Here is a 22,638-nt window from a genome sequence, read left to right on the forward strand (position 1 = left end):
TGTGTTTGTGTGTGTAATCTTACAGTATTTAGTGTCTTACATCATGTCACTATAAAGTAATAGGTTCTTGTCTCCTTGGAAAACTTTCTAGAAATTTATGATCACAGAGCATAAAGTTAGAAAAGTTTTTTTAAAAAAAGGGCTTATTTATTTTTAGTGTGTGTGTGTGTGTGTGTCTGTGTGTCTGTGTGTGTAAGTGTGTGTAAGTGCCTGCATGTATATGTGTGCACCATGTGCATGCCTGGCGCCTGAGGAAGGGAAAGGGGGAGTCCAGTCACCTGGAATTGGAGTGACAGACCATTGTGAGCCACCGTCTAAGTGCTAGGAACCAAACCTCGGTCCTTTCCAAGAGCAGCCAGTGCTCCTAACTTCTGAGTCACCTCTCCAGCCCTCAGATTAGAAATCTTTTTAAAAGTCTGCATTTGCTAAGTATAAAATAACATCACTGAAAATTTAAAACTTAAATCTATTTTAAGAAGAAATAAAGGACCCACTGAGCTGTGTCTACAGATCCGTTTTTGTTGCTGTTGTTAGAGGCAGTGTCTCATGTACCAGGGACAGCCTTCAACAACTGATCCTCCTGCCTCACCTCCTGTGTGTTGTGATTACAGGCATGCACCACTGTGTTTTTGTTTTCTAACACTGTGCCTCAGTCTTACACTTGAAGTAACCTTCCTGCCCCAGTCTCCTGAGTGCTGGGATTATAGGTATAAGCCCCTAGACCTGTCTTCCAATATTTTATTGCTATTATGAAAGAAGCAGGGGCCTGGGAAGATGGCTCAGGGGATAAGATGCTTGCTATGAAAATGTAAGGTCTGTAGTTCAAGTCCCCAGAATCCATGTAAAAAGTCAGATCCCTATTACTACAGGGAGCGGGCAGAGATAGGAGAATTGCTGGGACTTGCCGTCTGCCAGACTAACTCCAAGTTCAGTGAAAGATTCTGTCTTAACGGGAGTCAAAGTGGAAGAGATGGAGTAGGACATTGTGTCTTCTCTGGCCTGTGCATTGCCCCTTCCCCACGCTATCCATGCTGTCTGTCTACCTATCTGTAGAAGAAGCTCAACCAGTGATGCAAATCAGTTAGCCAGGTACTTTTCAGAGACTGAGGCAGGAATGTTGCTCTTAAGTTCAAGGCCAGCCTGAGCTACAGAGTGAGTTCAGGGCCAGCCTGGGCAAGTTAGTAAAACCTTGTCAAAATAGAAAGTGTAAAAAGCGTGGTGGTGGGAAAAAAGGGAAGCTGGGAGTATAGCTCAGTGGTAGAACACCGCAAGGTCATGTACAAGGTCATACCTAAGTTCTATCCCCAGGAATGGAAATAAATATAAAGAAGTACATAACCTGGGTGTGGTCATGTATGCCTATAATCTCAGCACTTAGAAGGCGGAGGCAGGAGAGTCAGTGTTCAAGGTGTCATCGTCAGGTACATAGCAAGTTTGAAGGCTTCCTGGACTACACGAGAGTCTGTCTCCAAAAGCCAGAAAAGAAACAGTTTTTAAAAAAGTATAAGCTGGAGCTGGACAGATGACTCAGTGGTTAGGAACATTTGCTGCTCTTGCAGAGAACCTTGGCTGGGTTTCCAGCACATACAAGGTGACTCACAGCTTCTAGTTCCAGAGGATACGACAGCCTCTTCTGGCCTCTACAGGTACCAGGCATGCACACAGCACACATAAATATACTCAGTCACACACGTACAGACATATAAAATAAATATGTAAAATATAATGAATAAATTAGTTAAAAAGAAATCACTAATATAAACACATTTCTCCCTCCCTTCCCCCTCTCTCTTCCTTCTATCATTCCTTTCTGTTCGCTCGCTCACTCACTCACTCACTCACTCACTCTGTAGTCCAGGATATTCTGGAAGTCACCTCACTAATCTGGGCATGAATCCTTTTCATTTGTTTTGTATTTTGAGAGGATCTCATTTTATAGACTGGGCTGGACTGGAACTCACTATGTTGCTTGAGCTGACTTTGAATTAGAGGCCATTACAGGGATGAACCACCATACCTTGTTAATATATTTTTTCTTATTTTGCCAAAGAATATAATATATATGCTCTTTTGTACAATGATGATTCTAGAATTGTAATTTTTTTGTGATTTATTTATTTTTATTTTATTTATGTTTGTGTTTTGTATGTATGTCTGTGTGAGAGTGTTGGCTCCCTTGGGGCTGGAGTTGTGAGGATGTTAAATCCCTTGGGGCTGGAGTTCCAGACAGTTGTGAGCTGCCATGTGGATGCTGGGAATTGAACCTGGGTCCTCTGGAAGAGCAGCCCATGCTCCTAACTGCTGAGCCATCTCTGCAGCCCTGAAGATCCTAGAATTTTAAAGCTGAGCATGACACCCCTTTGTTCCTGGCACTGTTATTTATTTCCCTTTCTTTTAGACATTGGGTCAGCAACAGTTATTCACCGAGGAAGAACTGAAAGAATATGAAAACATTATTGCCACACAAGAAAATGAACTTAAGAAGAGGGCAGATGAACTGCAGAAGCAGAAGGAAGAGTTGCAGCGCCAGCATGACCACCTGGAGGCTCAGAAGCAGGAGTATCAGCAGGTGACACTGAGGGGGTGTGGCTTGCAGGGACTGTCTTGATGCATGAGGCTCAGAAACCCGAGTATTAGCAGATGAGATGTGGCTTTCAGGGAATGACGGGGCCCCTTGAAGTGATGTCCATCCGTAGTTCCAGCTGCCCAGATAGGAGGTTTGCTTGAGCCCAGCCACCAAATTCTATCACAGAGTGAAATCTGTCTCAAATAAATGAAAATAAACAAACTCACAGTTAGGGGCTGGAGGTATAGCCCAGAGGTGGAGATGTTTTTAGCATGTGTGAGGTCCCGGCTTGGTCTCCAATGTGACAACAGGAACCCCAAACCAGATGTTAGATGCTTTGCTGAAAGCCTGTGAATTTTTTTGTTGTTGTTGTTTGATTGTTTGTTTATTTCATTCTTTTGAGACAAGGTCTTGTATAGCCAGGGCTGGCCTGGAACTCCTGATCTTCCTGCCTCTGCCTCCCTAGCACTGAGATTACAGGAGTCTATAGAACACCAAGCTAAGCTTGTATTTTTATAATATGCCATTAAGCTGTCATATATTAAATTTTAGTGTGTTTTAAAACTAGTTGCTACTTCTGTTTTGGAATTGTGGAATCAATGAGAACATGTCACACCAACTGAGCTGTGAAGGTGACTTTTATCTCCTCCCAAGTGCTAGGATTGCAGGGGTGCACCACAAAGCCTGGCTAGTGACTATCAGAGGAATAACTGAATGTATATGAAAATAATGGCAATCTTCACACAGGCTGGAGGAAGAGCTGATGAGGACCCGCATGAAGACAGGGCTTTTATCTTAGTACCAATGACCAACAGCAGACTCTGCCTCAGAGCCCAGTTCACCTGCTGCTCTCTGCTCTGATTCTCAGTGTGACATCAGATAGTAGTCATCCTTCCTCAGTGTCCAAGAGTATGATAGGACAATCTTCTAGGGGAAAAAAAAATTCAGTTTATTATGCTTAACCAAAGATCGACAATATGACTGAAACAATCAGCAGTACTTTCATATTTTTCCCACTCACCAGGCTGTACAGCAGCTGGAACAGAAGAAATTTCAACAAGGGATCGCTCCATCAGGGCCAGCAGGAGAGCTGAAGTTTGAGCCACGTATGTAATTTTCCTTTGTTTGTTTAGGGTAATAAACCATTATAAATCGATAACTATTTTTCATTTCAAATACAGTCTATCTTCAGATGACTAAAATTCACATTGTATTCTCTATATTTGAAGAAATAGAGAAATCTGCATTAAAGAAACTTTGAAAAGTTCTCCAAAATTTTCACGTGTGGACATTTTTCAAATGCCACATAATTAGATGACCATCGTTATGGTGCAGTAATTTATTTCAAAATTATTTGTAATTCTTTATGACCATTTATATTGATCTTACCAGAGAGCATGTTTTATAATTTGTAATCTATGATGAGCTAACCATACTTTCAAAAAGTAAAATAATGTATCTTTAAATAAAAGAACATTCAGAATAAAGGAAGATATGTTTAAAATGTGAGCATACTTCTTTTGAACAGACACGTAAAGTCCCGACGTCTGCAAGAACTCGGAAGAAAACTGTTCACTCAACATCTGTTTCATCTTTCAACATCCCCTCTTTTATCTTCACTCAATAAATACTTTAAAGCACATTTGGAATAAAGGGAGAGACCTTTAAAGTGAGAACACAATTTTTTATTTTTTCACGCAGGTATTTAAGGATTGAAATTTACCAGAACCAGGACAGAAACAGACTCAGCCACTCACCACATTGTTCTTCATTCGTGTTAGTGCTCAGGGGCTGCATCCCATAGTTTCATGACACCTTTGTTAGCTGGGTGAGAGAGCTCTGCCTGTGGCTTGAGGATAACCTGGTGTCACTCTGAGGATAGTTTTCTTTCATGGGTGCTGTCTTCCTCTCTCAGCAAACCCCTCTTTGATATTCATGGTTATTCCGAAAAAGCCATTCCCCCCCCCCATCCCCGTGTTTCTGGTGATTTTGACCTATTTTATCACCCCACCCTCAAGAAGGCTTCAGTTGAGTGGCATCTGCTCCCACATCAGAGTTCCTTCATTCATGTGCTTGCCTTCTGTCCCTCCCTGGGATAGAAAACATTGATTTCATGTTTTTAAATCATTGACAGTGATTTAAACTAGACAGGAAGTCTCCCTCTTTCTCTAAGGAAATCTAGAAGGAGTAGTGTGGAAGCCTCCACTCTGCTATCCTTAGCGCATGGTTTTAGCCTCAGATCACTTCATGCACTGTCTGTCATGGCAGTGGGGACAGACAGGAAAAAGGACTTGACGAATTTTCCAGAAGAACTTGGCAGCGCTTGAACTTACATCTCCCATATTTTCACTGTGCTCAAATGTTCAGGGACATACCTGAATGGACTTTAGGAAGGATGTTCTACTTGGCTGGCAGCCTTACTCTGTGTCATACCTACTGCAGGTCACGTGATGCTCCTCATTGCCCTGCAGGCTGAATAACCCACAAGGGGAAGTGACTAGCCTCAACTTAGGATTCTCTTATAAAGTCAAAGGGAATGTTTGGAGGACACGTTTGGTCTTAAATCAATCCTTGTCATCATCTACATTTCTGTCTGCACTCTCTTCAAACAGAAGACACTTACCTCTCCAGCTCCAAGGAGAAATTCACCAGTCATCACTACACATTAGCCCCAAGACCATGATTTTGCTCTGTTGTCGTCTCAGTCCAGATTAGGCCATGGCCCCTTGTGTTTTCTACCCCAAGAACACAACATACAGGATACCTGGGCACCGGGGGACTGCAGCAAGTTTAGAGGAAGGATGACTCATGGGCTGGGAGGTAGCTCAGTGGGACAGCATTTTCCCGCCACAAGCAAGGCCATCACCAACCCCCAGAACCGCAAGCAAATTAAAAAAGCAGAAGAAAAGAAAGACTCAGGAATGGGATAGCTGACCCTTAGCACTTAAAAGGTACTGTTTGGCTGTAATGCATGAATATCTGCTTGCTTGCTCATTGGGCAATCCCTGATTGACAATTTTGAGAGTAGCTCCCTTGTCTCAGTGTCCTCAGAGGCCTTGAGTTCTGTCCTATAGGAGATTTTTATGGTCACGAATGTCCAGGGATATATCTGAATGGACTTTACGAAGGATGTCCTCCTCGGCTGGCAGTCAGCCTATGTCCTGTTGCTCCAGGCTTTAGGCTCAAGGCTTGCTTTAGGCAACAGCTGTGGGCATTGCCAGGTTGGATCATGCTTTGCTTTGTTTTGTTTTTTGCCAAATAGTTTTGAAAGTCTCAGCAGGTGTCTTGGGTTTCTTTCTCTTCTTTTTAAGCATTTTGATGAGCAACTAGTCAGAGGTACAGCTTTTGCTTATTATTATTATTGTTATTGTTATTATTTTGAGACAAACTCTAAGGCTGGCTGGGAACTCACTGTAGAGCCCAGGTTCACCTTGGACTTATGGCAGTCCTCCTGCCTCAGTTTCCAAGGGCTGGGATTGCAGGTGTAAGCCTGGACATTTGGCTAAAGGTATGGTTCCAGCATGGTTTAAATACAGGTTTGTTTTGTTTCTCCTGGATTTCTGATGGTGTGGATTGAATGAAGAGCTGCCTGCATGTTAGGCAGGCGCTCTATCACTGAGTGACATCATCTGCAGACAGTTTTGAAGTAAGAATCTCATCATTTGTCTGCTGGCCTCCGTGCTCTCTCCTTCCCTGGGGTCTCTTAGCCTAAGGTACCTCCTGGAGGCTCTTTTGGATTATAGGTTTGGATGGGATTGACAACAGCCCTCACTGGGTCTTTTCCCTAGGATAATTATTATCACTAGAAAGAAAATCCTTTTTTTTAAGATTTAATTATTTTTCTTTTATGGATATGGATGCTTTGCTTGAATATTTGTCTGTGCATCATGTGTGAGTCTGGTGCCCAGGGAGGCTGGAAAAGAGCATTAGGTCCCCTGGGACTGGAGTGAAAGATGGTTGTGAGCCACTATGTGTTGCTCAGAATTAAGCCTGGATCCTCGCAAAAGTCACTAAGTGCTCTTAACTGCTGAGCCACCTCTCCAAGGCAGAAAATTCTTAAGGGAGAGTCCTTGGAAAGGCTGAGGAAGCTTCAGTTCCCAGAGCCTTTGCTTACTCCCAGTTGAGCTGGGAGGGCAACCGTATTTGATTTTTGGAGTACTTCGGGGCTCTGGATTCGGGTATTTCTCAGTCTGTACCATTGTTAGCTTTTGTAACTCAGCCTGAGTCACATTTACATGGTGGCTTTGCTGAATCCTTCCTCCTCAACCAAGCCAACCCTTCCTCTTTTTGTGGTGGTGGGACTTAAACCTACACATGGCTTTGTGCCCATTGAACATGTGCCCTTGGTGGGTGTCATAGTGAATACTGTCATCCTAGCATTAGGAAGCTGAAATAGTGGGGGTGGGGGTATGTGCCAATAGTTTGAGCTACATGACAGACCTTGTCTCAAAACATAGGTGATGAGATCTTCTCTAAGAAGATTCTTCTCATTCTTTAGATAGAGGAGGATTAGAGAGTATAGCTCACAGAATCTTTGGGAGGCTTTCAGATTTTTCCTGAAGGAACAGATCTAGGCCCTAGCATGGAGTTCAGCATGTAGGAAGCCCAAAACTGCATAAACTGGGTACTGTGGCACATGGATCTAATCCCAGCTCTTCAGAAGTTCAAGGTCATCCTCTGGAGTGTAGGGAGTTCGAGGGCAGCAGCATGAGACCCTGTCTCAAAAGGAAGAGATAAAGAAACAGCTTCAAGATGCCTTATCACAAGAGCAGGCTGCCCATGAACTTTAGGAATAACAACAACCAGGAAGCTGCCTGCTGTGTCAGGAAACCCAGACACTTGTGACACTTGCCAGCCTCAGAAACTCACCAGCCTGCCAGGTGCTGTGGCCACAAAGGTGAAGGACTCACTTCCTGTTTCCATGCCCACATCACTCCAGTCAAAGTCTGAGGTGAGTATGCCTGATTGACTAACTAAAATATTAATATCCAGAGCCCTTACAGTACTGGAGGCTGGGAATGGCAGTGTTTACCTTCTTACCACTCTATTGTAGGAATGTGTATTAAATGACAGTGTTTAACCTTCCTACCCCCTTGTAGGAATTCATATCATTGAGCTACCCAGCCACTCTAGCACTTTAGAATTTTACAAGTTCCCCTGGCTGCGGTTTTTGTTTTATTTGTTTTTGAGAGACAGGACCTCACTGGGTAGCCCTGACAGGCCTGGAACTTGCTATGTAGACCAGACTGGCCTTGAACTTACAGAGATCTGCCTGCCTCTGCCTCTGAGACCAAGTTTCTCTTAATCTTTAACTGATTAAATGAACCCTAATCTGTTTACAAGCAAACACATTGTTGTCTTGGTGAGTGCTTATTGGCGTAACAGAAGAGAAAACTGGAGAAGCTGCTCCTTGCAGTAAGGAGTGCACTGGGCTTCTCCTGAAAACAGTTGCCCTCCTCAAGCCAAGGCTGAGGAGGATTCATACAGCCCGCTGCTGTGGGGTAGCACAATCCCCAGCATGCTCGCTTGCAGATGTATATTACTGCCTAGCCTAGTGGTTTACGTTTGTAAGCCTAGCACTGGCTTGGCTGAGGCAGAGAGAGTTCCACTGTGCTCAGTCGCAGGTCATACTTGAAGAAAGAAAGACTGTGGACACATCCTGTCCATGCTTAGCTCAAGGGAGCTTATAGAGCAGACAGGACAGCTTAGTGGGTCAAGGTTTTGCCCCCAAGCCTGATGAACTCAGTTTGATCCCTGGGACCCACACGGTGTTAGGAGAAAACTGACTCCTGTAAGTTCCTGTGACCTCCACACTCACTCCTGCCCAAACACCATAAAGAAATGTTTCTATGTTTTTGTTTTTGTTTGAGACAGTGTCTCACGTTGTATCATCCCTGGCTGGTAAGGAACCTGCTGTGTAAGCCAGGCTGGCCTTAGAGATCTGTCTGTCTGTTTCCTGAGTGATGGATTTAAAGGTGTATACCACCACACTCAGCAATAAGTATAATAAAAAAACAAACAACAGATGTGAACACCTAAGCATGCTCAGTTGATGGCACAGAAAGATAGTGGGCTGCAGACTAGGGAGCCGCCTCTGAGGTATGAGTGATGGCTGTGCAGGCATGAGGATCTGAGTTCAAATCCCAGTGCTCACAGAAAAAAAATGTGGCATGTCTGGATGCCTGTAACCTCAGCATTGGGGAACGAAGACAGGTGGATCCCAAGCGCTCACTTCACTGGTCAGCAGCCAGTCTAGCTTCTGGTTTGGTGAGAGATCCTGTCTTACAGGAATGAGGCAGAGAGCAATAAAGGAAGACACTGAATGTCCTGCTCTCCATGTGCAGGTGCACTGACACACGTACATGTGTATACCACAATACTACACACACACACACACACACACACACACACGCCAATAAAACAAAACAACCCCCCAAAGGTGGAGGAGAGGAATTCTCCTAGACATGTTCAGTTTCTTTTCCCCAAAAAACGTTTAGCTGATACCAAAGAAAAAGATATTTGAAGATGTGTTAACTAACATAGGAGCATAGCTCCAAGGGCATGCAACTGACCAGGCTGTTAATACTTTCTAAAATAATCATTGCATACTCCTATACACATTTGATGTCTTCCTCTTCTAAAATAACAGATGCTTGCATTACTCGGTAGTTTACATGACAGCTCCAACCAAACACTTGGCTTTTCCCTTCTGGCTTTGTGTTCTTGTAGTATGTGTGACACAATAGAAGTTGTGTCTCCCCACAGCCACACACTTTGATTCTCATGTGATTCATTAGAAACTTAAATAGCTCAGCTCTCCCTCCAGGTTCAGCACTATGGCTTTCCTGTTTGACTACAGCCATGTCTGTCTGTGCTGGGACTCTGCCCTTCCCCTTCATGAGGAGTCCTAAGGCCAAGCAGGCAGTACGCGATGCTGCTCTTGGAGCCCCAGGCTGAGAGTTGTATTGCTTCTGGTACCCAGTTCTATTACTAAGAACTGATCTGGGAGTAGTGTATTCTGTGGCAGCCACAGTGCTGCATGCCAGCCATGGGCTTGGGACAAGACCTATGTTCCATCCTGAGGTGGCTATTCTGTTTCCCATGTTGTATGATCGTACTACCAAGTGACTGAGAGAGAACGTGAATGCTACAGAGCGGTGGGCTTCTCTAGGGCCTGGATAGAATGGTGTAAGTCTCAAGCTAGAGGGACTTGGCAAGGCATCTATCTAATGGAGTTCTGGTGGCCTGGTGGGAGCTGCTGACTCTGCTCACTCTGTCTCTCCGATTGTGAGATACAACTCAGGGGTAAACACACACACACACACACACACACACACACACAGAGAGAGAGAGAGAGAGAGAGAGAGAGAGAGAGAGAGAGAGAGAGAGAGAGAGAGAGAGCAAAAATTTGTGTACGTAGCATTGTTTTACTAATTGAATAGATTTGGAATACTGTAAGGCTAAATGCACACCTGCTTTTCACATATAAAGTGCTTGTGAATGCTAATGATTTTTAAGTCAACTTAGTTAATTGAAAGGGGGGATGAGAAATATCTATTTTCTTTATAGTGAGATTTTGAGGATCCTACTTGTGGTATGTGCATAAAATCTTAATCCCTGTCTTACAGCTGTCCCGAACAATCAAGACACTGACAAGGAGCCAGAGTGAGAGGTGAGCTCCTTCATGTTCATGCAAGATTCTCATCCCCAGGGACCTGCAAAAGAAGTCTACCCTCAGCCTGAACTGCCTCAACGAAATACTTTCAGACTTATGAGGCAGTCTCATAGCTCAGGCCGACCTTGACCTTGCAACCTGCTTACCCCTCTGCTGTCTGAGTGTTGGAGCAGGAGGTATATACCTCACACTCAGCAACAAGCTTACAAGCTCAATCTCATTAAAAAACAAAAAAAAAAAACAAAAAAAAAAACCAAGAAAACTTGTTAGTACTTGTTGAGACTGAAGCCTAAAATGTATTGAAAAGGATAGTTTGCATTGTCATTTCTGAAGGTGACATGATGGGAAGACACCTTGGAAGTAGTGTGGCATTTGAAGCCAATCAGATCTTTTTTTTTTTTTTGAGCTGGGGGGGGTGTCTCATGCTGGCTTGAAATTTGCCATGTAGTTCAGGATGGCCGGGAGCTGTTGGTGATCCCCCTGCCCCTGACTCCCTAGCACTGGGCTTATAGAAATCCTCCATGATCAGCTTTCCTACCTATTTTAAATTATTTCCCAATTACGTAGTTAGCTATGAATTCATAACCACTTCTCAGAATCATAGAACGGAGCCAGAGCAAGCAGCAGCAACTGCTTACAATGCCAGTCTGAGAGATGTGAGCTCCAGCCTTCGGCACTGTCAGCCAGAAAACCAATAAAACTTTAAATTGAAACATTTAGAGCCTTTCAAATATTGCTTATTGGACAATATAGAAAAACAATAACACTTCTTGATGACAGATGTTCCCAGGTTTTAATGAGGTATTTGACTGCACTGTCTTTAGTGTAGGTCTTAACTGATGGTCGTCCTGCATTTGTGATGAGCAATGCCTTGGGCCAGCTTGGGCGTTGGCCTCCATGACTGTGCGCTTCTGCCTACGTGCTCATTTTTCTGGTTACCCTTTCTGTAGCATGGCTGTGAGATCGAGTTTTGTTTTGCTTGTGATTTGTTTGTTCCTTCCAGGAATTGAACCTAGTTTGGCTGTACTATGCAAGTGCTCTACTGTCTGCTGCCTAGCCATATCCCCAACTCTGTGTGTGTGTGTGTGTGTGTGGGGGTGTTTCAAGACAGGGTTTCTCTCTGTAGCCTTGGCTGTCCTGGAATGCAATTTGAAGACCAAGCTGACCTCAAACTCACAGAGATTTGCCTGCCTCTGCCTTCTGCGAGCTGAGATTAAAGCACATGCCACCACTGCCTGGCTCCCCAACACTTTTTTGAAAAATGTTTCTTATGACTGTAGAACTTTGTGAGTATCTTCATGACGATTTAAAAATCTAGAGAAGCCCTTGATCTCTAGGATTTATAGGATTCACACTTTGATCCCAAAGCATTCGTAAATAAGAACAGCATGACAGGTTTTTCTTTTTAAAAGATCCCATTGAAAATGGTAAAGGATGATGGCCACAGGCATTAGTCCCACTCCTCAGAGGCAGTGACATCCTCCTGCAGCTCAATGTGTCAGGGCTGTGAGGTTTCTCCAACATCCAGAATTAATTCCTACACTGAAGAGGAAGTTTCACGGTCCAACCATAGTAGACTGTCCCCAGGCAACAGTCGTGGCTGGTTTCTCAGACATTCAAGTTCAGGTGACAATGAACACTTCTGTCCCACCAACCTTTCACAGCTTCACCTATTGTCCTTTGTCCCTTTCATCACAAAGTTAATCAAAAAGCTTCATTGACTGTAATGTGGTACTGAGATGCAGCCAGTGAAATATTAATGTCGGGATCGTACATGATTGAACTTCTAGTAAGAATGGCTAGTGTATATTCACAGATCCTGATGCCACAGTGAATTTGAATACAAAGGATCTCAAAACTGCCCCAGGAAAGTGTTTCTTTACCTTCCTAATGCTGTGACCCTTTAATACAGTTTCTTATATTGTGGTACCCCAAACCATAAAATTATTTCATTGCTACTTCATTACTGTAATTTTGCTACTGTTATGAATCATGATGTAAATATCTGTTATGCAGTATATCTGATATGTGACCCCTGTGAAAGGGTCATTGGACCCCAGAGGGGTTGCATCCCACAGGTTGAGAACCACTGCCCTAGGAAGCACTCATTGGCCTGAGGTTGCGGGTTTTCCACCATGGGTGTTCATCTTGCTCTGGCGTGGAACCATACAGTTTGTAGATACGTCAGCAAAACCATAAGTTGACACAAAAAGCATGAGGAGCCCTCCTAACTCTAGGGAACTTCGCTGAGACTGCATACCTCCACCCAGAGGCTCATGGGAAATAGGAAGTCCCAGTCCTTGTTTGTATAAATTCATCAAGCTGAATAAGGGGCTGACTAGAGCTCTAGCCTCGGTTTATAATCCATGGCAAGCAATTGATTTGGCTTTAGCTGTGCAGATTTGATGGTCTATTTTTATCTCTACTAATACTAATATTTTCCAGACCTCTTCATATTTATTAATAGATACATATCAAGGTGTTAAATTACTTATTTTACAATTCTCATAATTTTGCTATTGCATAGAATTTTCACAATTAGAGATTTATCATTTATATAATTTCAAAGTTGTGACTTTCAGATGATTTGAAAATGAGAGGAAAAAAAAAATCTATGTAGTCCTTTTTGCCAGCTCTCATGAAGCAGTGTGTTTAACATGTCATTTTTGTTCAATTTTGGTCCTTTTAAAATGTTCATTTTTGGTGGTATCAGAGTGTATGTCATAGAGTTAAAGCCATCTCCTTGAGATTCTCCTGTGTGGGATGGGAAATCCGCATACAATCTTAGTCATCCTGTTACTGGTTTTCTACCATATTGCTATATCTAGTTCATTGTCCACTATGACCCTGTGGCCTTTGATTTATACTGGGGGTTGCTTTACTTTTTACCCTTTCTTTGTGGTAAAATATCAGTTCATTTGTTGGTTTTGAGACAGTGTCTCCTGGTCTGGAGAACCTGCAAGAATAGGGGTCCCGAAAGGCAAGGTGTTGAGTGGGAGGACCAGTGATGAGTAATAGAGAAGATGAGAAATTAAACAGACAGAAGCAATAGTGGGGACCAGCAGGTCTTGCAGAAGCGATGGCTTATGCCAAACAAGTCTATTAAGAAGTACAGCATCTTATACACTATTTACAGGGGGGAAATGGCCAAGGTCAGCAGAGAGCTAAGTCAGACAATGCTGGCAAAGACAACACAGGATACAGACACAGCTGCCTTTAGGACTGATAAACACAGCCTCAGAAACTTCAACTTTGACTCTGAGGCACTGGCTGAGCCTCAGACTGGCCTGGACAAGGACACAGCACTAAGTTACTTTTGTCCTTTCATCAGGGCCTCTGAGATGGTCTTGGGTTGGTCTGGCTCCCTACAGGTTCCTTATTTATTTATTTATTTATTTATTTATTTATTTATTTATTTATTTATTTATTTATTTATTTATTTATTTATGGTTGTATCTGAATGTCTAAGAGACTCTGATATCCTTTAAATCAACAAATGCCTCCTAATATTGTCAAAAGAATCGCCAACATGAACAATCTGAGAGTGATACTGAATGAGTGTTGAAGGATCTAAAGGAGTAAAATCCTTGCAGCTCATGTAATAATCTTTGGCCAGCCTCAAAGGAGAATTGGCTGGGAGATGAGTATGACCCAGGTCAGTAACTAATTGTTTGAGGGCTACTAAATCTCAACTAACATTCTCATGATGTCATATTCCCTGCAAGTGATTTTTTTATTTTATCCCATTTTTATTCAGATTCATTATAGCTTAAAGGAGTAACACAAACAGACCGAAGCCATCTGCACACTGTAAAGTCTTGAACTGATGTTGTATTGATGTTGTATTGTTTGTACTGTAAGCATTTAACTTGGCTTCTAGGTTTTTATCTATATCTTCTTGTGTTGCCAAAGGTACAGAAGTGCTACAAACAAGCTGATTAACAAAATGGATCATTTGCAGTGGTTGGGTGAGGGCCACCATGGAAGCAGCTGCAGACAATATAGCAGTGACTATTGTGAAACTGTTAAAGTGTAAAAACAGTTAGAGAGGAAACGATTGATACAGGTAACTTTGAAGTATCCCCACTTTTGTGAGTAGAGGGACTCCCAGTCAGTAACGTTTATTAAGGGTTAACACAGGCAATGAGTCTGAACCTGAAAGGATGTCCGTGCCATAGTTGTTTATCTTTTCCAGAAGTCCCATAGATGTCACATTGTCCAGGGCTGTGGATAACAGCCAAATGTCCGGTTGAACCTTCCTCTGGAGACAATTTATAACAGGATATGCACAATGAGGAGATCGAGGGAAGTCATCTTCCTCCACACCAGCTGGGTGCCTGCAAGACAAGTCATCCAGAACCTCAGGTTGTCTACTCAGCGGCACAGTGTTTTTCCCCAAGGGGGAATTCCATTCTGAAATCAGGGCACCAGATTCTCACTGCATACTGGAAAATGTCTATCCAACAGGGTAACCTGTGAGTGATCAGAAACTGGAGAACTCAAGTGAGAATGAATTGATGGTGTCTAAAAAAATTGTACATCCAATCCTTCGCAGACCCCAAATCCATAAGCTTTATGGGCCACTCAGATGAGAGGGACAGATACATACTGGCCCACCAATGACAAACAGGAATCCTGGATGATATCCCCGTGTAGTTAAAGAGGGATAAGAAACATCCAGATCAGTTACCTCAGTCTGATATTTATAACTATTACATAATAATTTAATAGCCAGATATTTTTGAGAGACTTTAAACATTTTCTTTTTTAATTTTTTAACGTAATTGATTATTTTGAAATTTCACATCATACACCCTGATCACATTCACTCTTTAGTCCTCCCATGTCCACCCCACTTATAATTTTCCCCAAAATAGAAGAAGAAAAAAATATCAAGTCCAATTTGTCTTTCCTATGTACTCACTAGTGCATGGTCAAACCCCCGGTGGCCAGCCCTTAAATAAAAGAGTCCTTTCCCACCCCCACCCCTGCCGGAAGCTATCACATTTTTTTTGTTTGTTTTTTTGTTTTTAGTCTTTCGAGACAGTTTCTCTGTGTAGCTTTGGTGCCTATCCTTTATCTCGCTCTGTAGACCAGGATAGCCTCGAACTCACAGAGATCTACCTGGCTTTGCCTCCCAAGTACTAGGATTAAAGGTGTATGCCACCCCACCCGGCAAAATATTTCTACCCACTTTTTGTTGTTGTTGTTTTTTCTGAGACAGGGTTTCTCAGTGTAGCTTTGGAGCCTATCCTGAAACTCGCTTTGTAGACCAGGCTGGCCTTGAACTTTCAGAGATCTGCCTGCCTCTACCTCCTGAGTGCTGGGATTAAAGGTGTGTGCCACTCCCACCACCTGGGTATATCACGATTTTTTTTTTTCCAAAGAGTTCTATTCAATGGTTTTCCGTCTAGACTGTTGCTTTTTTTGGGGGAGGGGGAGTTATCGTGGAAACCTTCTATGTCTCTTATTCTCAACTATGAGTCTGTGGTCATTGATACTACTGCAAAAGAAACTTTTTTGCCCTTTGTGGTCAGCAGCAGCATGGATCATGAACTTCCACATGGTTTCTGGTGATAACATACATCATGGACATCCCCATGGTCTTCAGTGGTAACATGGGCCATGGATTCTGGTGATAGCATAGATCATGGACATCCCTATGGCCTTCAATGGTAACATGGGCCATGGATAAAAACATGGCCCCTGGCAGCAGCATGGCTCATGAACATCCACGTGGCCTTCAGTGTTAACACTGGCCATGGACATCTACATGACCTCAGGTGGCAGGACCAGCCCCACACACATCAACATGGCCTTTAGGGGTAACATGGGCCACAGACATGAACGTGGCCCCTAGTGGGAACACATTGCATGGACATCCATAAAGTCTCCAGTTACAGCATGGACCACAGAAATTGACATGGATTCAGGTGGCAGCACAGACCATGGACATTCCCATGGCCTTTGGTGGAAACATGAGCCATGGACATCAATATGGTCCTTGGCCACAGCATGGACCATGGACACCATCGTGGCCCTTGGCAACAGCATGATCCACAGACAGCAACATGGTTTCAGATGCCCACTTAGCTTTTGGTGGTAACACCACCCCTGGACATCCATATGACCATGGACATCCACAAGGTCCCCAGCTGACACTAGACTGTAGAGACCAACATGCCCCTCTGTGGCGGCATGGACCATAGACATCAACATAGCCTCTTATCTTTATCTTTATAACATTTTTATTTTTGATACCATATCTTTTTATCCTTTTAACAACTTTAAAAAATATACCTTTTAATAATCATAAAGGTATATCTCCCCCTTTATTAAAATGAAATTGATTGGAATGGTCTGTTTATTTCCTTTTATTGTGAAGGAGTATTAATATTTAACAGGTTTTGCTGTGGTTAGTCTATGTGGCAAAGTTGAAGGTAGGAAGATAGAATTTGTTAAACTTAGAAGATAGTGCAGGAGTCTTGTGTTGGATCTTTAAAAAGCCCATTTGGCTATTATTATGTATGTGTTTTAAAAAAATTATTTATTTTTATTTCGTGTGCATTGGATTTTTGCCTGCATGTCTGTGTGAGAATGTCAGATGCACTGGAACTGGAATTATAGACAGTTATGAGCTGCCATGTGGGTGCTGGGAATTGAACCTAGGTCCTCTAGAACAGAAGCCAGTGCTCTTAACTACTGGGCCATCTCTCCAGCCCCCTATTAGTATGTATTTAAAGAGAATATGAAAGTAAAAATATCTTTAAATCTTTAAAAATGCGTGTAATTATATATATGCATATATAATATATTTAAAGGCATCAACGTAAGTTATTCTTATGGAAAGAAAGAACAATTAGATCTTCACTTTCCCTCCTCTTCTCCAAATACAATCCCGGCCTCATCCCCAGATCTGTAGCAAACTACCTGCTGTGGCCTCTCCTTCCTCTCTGTCCCCATAGTCAACAATTCATGCAGTTCTTCTCCTACTACCTTTTTCACCCATCCCTTTGTCTCAGCCCCCAGTTCCCACATTTATTCCCTGGGAACCTGTCCATTACACCTGCCAGAGAAGCAAATAGGCAAGAGAGGTAGGCATGATTGTCAGATCTTCACTCTCTCCCTTCTCCCCCAAATATACCCCCCAGTTTCCTCCCCATCCCTGTAGCAGACCAACTGTTGTGGCCTCTTCTCCCTCTCTGCCCTCATTCCCAGGGGGTTAAGTAGAATCTGGGGGTACACTCTGCTCCCCCCCTTTTGTGGATCTCCTCAGCAATCCCCTCTTGTAGCCCATCCCCATTTCTGAGTGTCAGCTCCCAATACCTAGAACATTCTAACTGGAACCCCCAGTGACCATACTTGACAGGATGCCAGAAACATTTCCTACAAGGTAACCTACAGGTACCACACTCTCCTAAGAACCAAAGAAGGCAACAAAAACCAAAGAACAAAACAAAACACCCACCCAACAAAGACAAGACCAGGTATCAGCACCTAGAATTACAATCACCATAAACACAATGCTTAGTGGTCAGCATAAAAACACAATAATAGCCAAGACAATATGTCTCCACTAGAGCCCAGCAACTCTGCTCCAGGAGGCCCTGAGAAATGCAACATAGCTGAAGCATAAGACAAGAACTTCAAAATAGCCTTTATGAATGCATTAGTGGTCTTTAAAGAGGAAATGAATAAATCTACTAAATAAATCTATGAAAACATATACAATGGAATGAAATGAATAAACTAGTTTAAAACGTGAAAGTGGAAATAGAATCAATAAGAAAAACCCACACTGAGGGAAAACTGAAAGTGAAAAATTTAGGAACTTGAACAGGAACCGCAGAAACAAGCCTCACCAAGAGAATACAAAAGATGGAAGAGAGAATCTCAGGTATTGAGCAGATAGAAAAAAATGGATACCTTAGTCAAAGAAAATGTTAAAACAAAAAAACCAAAAAAACAAAAACAAAAAAAAAACAAAAAAAAAGAAAAGAAATTCAGGGACAAAATATCTAGGAAAGCTAGGACACTATGCAAAAGCCAAAGCTACAAATAATAGGAATAGAGGAAGGAGAAGAAACCCAGGTCAGAGGAACAGAAACTATTTTCAACAAAATCACATAAGAAAATTTCTCTAACTTAAAGAAGGAGGTGCCTACCAAGGTACCAGAAGTACACAGAACACCAAATAGACTGTGTCAGAAAAGAAATTCCCCATGACATATAATATTTTTAAACACTAATTGTACAGAACAACAACAAAAGAATATTAAAAAGCAGCAAGGGAAAAAGACCAAATAACATATAAAGGCAGACCTATTAGAATAATACCTGACTTCACAATGGAGACTGTAAAAGCCAGAATGATCTGGACAGATATTCTGCTGACTCTAAGAGATCACAGATGCCAATCCAGACTACTAGACCCAGCAAAAATTTCAATCATAATAGATGGAGAAAGAAAGAGATTCCATTATAAAAGCAAATTTAATCAGTATCTGTCTACAAATCTAGCCCTGCAGAAGGTGCTGGAAGGAAAACCAGCCTGAAGAAGTTAACCACATCCAAGGAAACACAAGGAATAAATAATCCCAGACCAGCCAATCAAAAGTATATGTATAGCGACACATCACCACAACAAAATAATGGGAATCAACAAACACTACTCATTAATAACTCTCAGTACCAACAGCCTCAATTCCCCAATAAAAAGACACAGACTAACTGAATAGATCTGAAACAGGTTCCATTCTGTGTAACCAAGAAACACACCTTAATATCAAAGATAGATATCACCTCAGGGTAAAAGTCTGGAAAAAGGTATTCCAAGCAAATGGACCCCAAAAGCAAGTTGGTGTACTGGTTTTAATATCTGGTAAAATAAACTTCAAACCAAAACTAACCAGAAGAGATAGGGAAGGACAATACATACCTATCAAAGAAAAATCCACCAAGAAGATATTGCAATTCTTAACATTATGCACCAAACACAAGAGTACCCAAGTTCATAAAAGAAACATTACGGTAGCTTAAATCACATATTGACCCTAATATACTCTTGCCAATAGTCAGGTCATCTAGAAACTAAACAGGAATCCTAGAGCTAGCTGATATCATGAACTAAATGGACATAACATATTTATAGAACACTTTACCCAGACACAAAAGAATATATACTTTCTTCTCAGCAGTTCATCGAACTTTGTCCAAAATTGAACACATACTTGGACACAAAGTATCAGCAGATATAAGAAAATTGAAATAACACCCTGCATCCTATCTGACCACCACCAATTAAAGTTGAATATCAACAAGAGAAACAACAGAAAGCTTACAAACTCATGGAAACTGAACTCACTACTGAATAAAGAATGGATCAAGACAAAAATTAAGAAACATTAAAAAACTTTCTAGGATTGAATGAAAATGAAACACAGTATACCCAAACTTATGGGATGCAATGAAGGTGGTTCTAAGATGCAAATCCATAGCACTATGTGCCTACATAAAAAAAAAAAAACAAAAAAATAAAAAAAACGGGCTGGGTGGTGGTGGTGCACACCTTTAATCCCAGCACTTGGGAGGCAGAGGCAGGCGAATCTCTGTGAGTTTGAGGCTAGCCTGGTCTACAAAGTGAGTTCTAGGAAAGGCACAAAACTATACAGAGAAACCCTGTCTCAAAAAACAAAACAAAACAAAAAAATTGGTCTGTGGGCCATGCTGCCACTGAGGGTCATGTTGGTGTCCATAGGCCATGTTGCCACTGGAGGCCGTGTTGATACCTGTGGTCTATACTGCAGTTGAGGGTTGTGTTTGATACCCGTGGTCTGTACTGCCGCTGGAGACCATGCTTGGGTCCATGGCCTGTGATGACTATAGGGGCCATATGGATGCCCATGATTTGTGCTGTCAGCAGAAACCATATGGAAGTCCATAATCCATGCTGCCACTTACTGTAGAGGGCAAGGAAGCTTCTTTTACAGTGGTATCCATGACTGCAGACTCGGAGTTGAGAATGAGAGACATCGAAGGCTATTGAGAGCCGCTGGTAGCAAAAGACCATGGGAGTATACAGCAGTGACAACTAGAGTTCAGAAGGTCAACCTATCAGAACTAAGGGTTCTGTTGGAGGAAATCATCACTCAAGGCATTATGGAATTACTGCCTTTTGCATGAATTGGCTGTCTCTTGTAAACTTCTTGTTCAACAACAGCTATGATTCTTCTCATTTACTGTGCATTTCCATGTTATGTGTACATGCAACCTCACAATTGCATCTCAATCTTGGGCACAACTTTCACTTTACATTTGGGGGTAATTGGATAACTTTCCCCAGCTGTGTTTATTTTCATTAACATGTGTCTGGCCAGGATCATTCTCCAGACAAAAGTATTTGGGTAAGATACCTTTTTATCTAAGGACAAATGCAGATAAACATTAGCTCATCTTACTTACAGATAAGAGAAAATAACCACTAGCAATTAAATCCTCAACTCCTTACCTTCTTCCCAGGTTATTTACACAAGACCTTGACTTAAGAGATTTACTGCTCACATTCCTGGGATGATGTTTTAGCCACTTACTGGTTATTGAGTTAAGATAGTTATTTCCCACTGACCAAAGCAGATTTCTGACAAGGCCAGGCAGATGATAGGTGTCAAACTTTGTTTCTTGTGCAAATTAAGTTTAGCCAGGTGCTATTCCTAGATTTTCTCCTCAGCAATTACTCTGAGCTAAAGTGCTTTTACTAATCAAATGCTACATGCTCTGACACAGGTTGCCTAGCAACTGAGCGTATGTCCCCCTCCCTACCAGAAAACAGCTGCAGCCAGGACCAGTGGGGAAAAGCAGCACTAAAGATAGTTTACTTTAGCCGGGCGTGGTGGCGCACGCCTTTAATCCCAGCACTCGGGAGGCAGAGGCAGGTGGATCTCTGTGAGTTCGAGGCCAGCCTGGGCTACCAAGTGAGCTCCAGGAAAGGCGCAAAGCTACACAGAGAAACCCTGTCTCGAAAAAACCAAAAAAAAAAAAAAAAAAGATAGTTTACTTCTTAGTGACTTATTGTCCCCTAACATTCTACCTAGCCATTTCTAGACTATGGTTGGAGGACATAAATTCCCTAATTGAAAAAAATAATAAATTCCCTAATTGATCTTAGCCTTTAGTTGACCCAACCAGAGAATTCCCCTTTAGTCACTCCCCACTTTGGGTTGTAATTGGAAGCTGACAATTATTGCTTTATGTATGGATCCTTATCACCCCTCTCTGTGACCCTGAAAACTTCAAGCCTCGAATTGCTTTGTCAAAGAATTACTGCTTGTGTATATATATACCAGTTCCCTTAGAGCACTTGGAAAATGGGTTTAGAAGAACAAAGATGAGGACAGAGATGAGAACTAGGTAGACATGAGAGAACAGCAGAAGGGACTGAGAGCAGGAGGGGCTGAGAGGAGCTAAGTATGAGAACAGAAAAGAAACTATGTAGATAGAATTGACTTAGAAGAATAAAGGAATGAACTAAAGAACCCAGTGTGCTTAGATTCATTTGATATCCCTCACATTAGAATCCGCAGCTGGTTGTTAGACTCTTCCATAGGCCCTGGGAGCAAACAATAAAGGATAAACCTTTTATTGTTTTCAGTAGAAAGCTCCTGTGATAACCTCCCCCCACTTAGAAAGAAAGAGAGAAAGAGAGAGAGAAAGAAAGAAGGAAAGAAAGAAAGGAAGGAAGGAAGGAAGAAAGAAAGAAACAAAGGAAGGAAGGAAGGAAGGAAGAAAGAAAGAAAGAAAGAAAGAAAGAAAGAAAGAAAGAAAGAAAGAAAGAAAGAAAGAAAGAAAGAAAGGAAGGAAGGAAGGAAGAAAGAAAGTCTAGACAGGAAGTCATTGAAGAGAACTCTTAAAAATTGTGATAGGGATCCTGAAGGGTAGCTCCTCACAGTTGATGGCTTCTGGTGGGGGTGGGGTGGGGAAGGACTCAATTTTCTTTAAGGGGCTGGCCACTGGGAGTTTGACCATGATCCAGTGAGTATATGGGAAACACAAAATGGAATTAGTATTTTTCTTTCTTCTTTTATTTTTGAGTGGCGGGGAGGAGGTTATAAGGGTGGGGGTGGACCTGGAGGGACTTGGAAATGAGTGTGATCGTGATGCATTATGTGAAATTCCCAAATAATCAATAAAAATAGTATGTTGGAAAAAAATGAATAAACTCTATACATATTTGGGAAAAAGTGGAGAGATCTAATAATAATAACTTAACAGCACACTGAAAGCTCTAGAACAAAAAGAAGAAATCACTCCCAAAAGTAGATGGCAAGAAATAACCAAACTTGGGGTTGAAATCAATAAAACAGAAACAAACAAAGAAAAATCAATGCAAAGAATCAATGAA

At 42.1% G+C, this 22,638-nt stretch overlaps 1 protein-coding gene and 1 long non-coding RNA gene across 4 annotated transcripts in view; one reads left to right on the forward strand and one right to left on the reverse strand.

Moving 5' to 3' along the window:
* Nucb2 (nucleobindin 2) overlaps positions 1 to 4,208 on the forward strand; it is a 33,652-nt gene extending 29,444 nt beyond the window's left edge. For both annotated transcript variants that reach the window (XM_006992971.4, XM_042282333.2), the window contains 3 exons: positions 2,399 to 2,569; positions 3,591 to 3,672; positions 4,095 to 4,208. In XM_006992971.4, the coding sequence (XP_006993033.1) occupies positions 2,399 to 2,569; positions 3,591 to 3,672; positions 4,095 to 4,102 (261 nt within the window). In that variant the 3' untranslated portion in view covers positions 4,103 to 4,208. The remainder of the gene's footprint in view (positions 1 to 2,398; positions 2,570 to 3,590; positions 3,673 to 4,094) is intronic.
* LOC143271782 (uncharacterized) overlaps positions 197 to 22,638 on the reverse strand; it is a 38,583-nt gene continuing 16,141 nt past the window's right edge. The window contains exons 2-3 of one of the 2 annotated variants that reach the window (XR_013048912.1): positions 3,409 to 14,578; positions 197 to 2,760 (exon numbers count right to left, since the gene is read on the reverse strand). This is a non-coding gene — a long non-coding RNA (uncharacterized LOC143271782). Of the gene's footprint in view, positions 14,579 to 22,638 lie in introns of both variants that reach the window. The other variant, XR_013048909.1, reaches the window with a different exon arrangement.

This window comes from Peromyscus maniculatus, chromosome 1, assembly GCF_049852395.1.
Source record: "Peromyscus maniculatus bairdii isolate BWxNUB_F1_BW_parent chromosome 1, HU_Pman_BW_mat_3.1, whole genome shotgun sequence".
NCBI classification, from domain to species: Eukaryota; Metazoa; Chordata; class Mammalia; order Rodentia; family Cricetidae; genus Peromyscus; species Peromyscus maniculatus.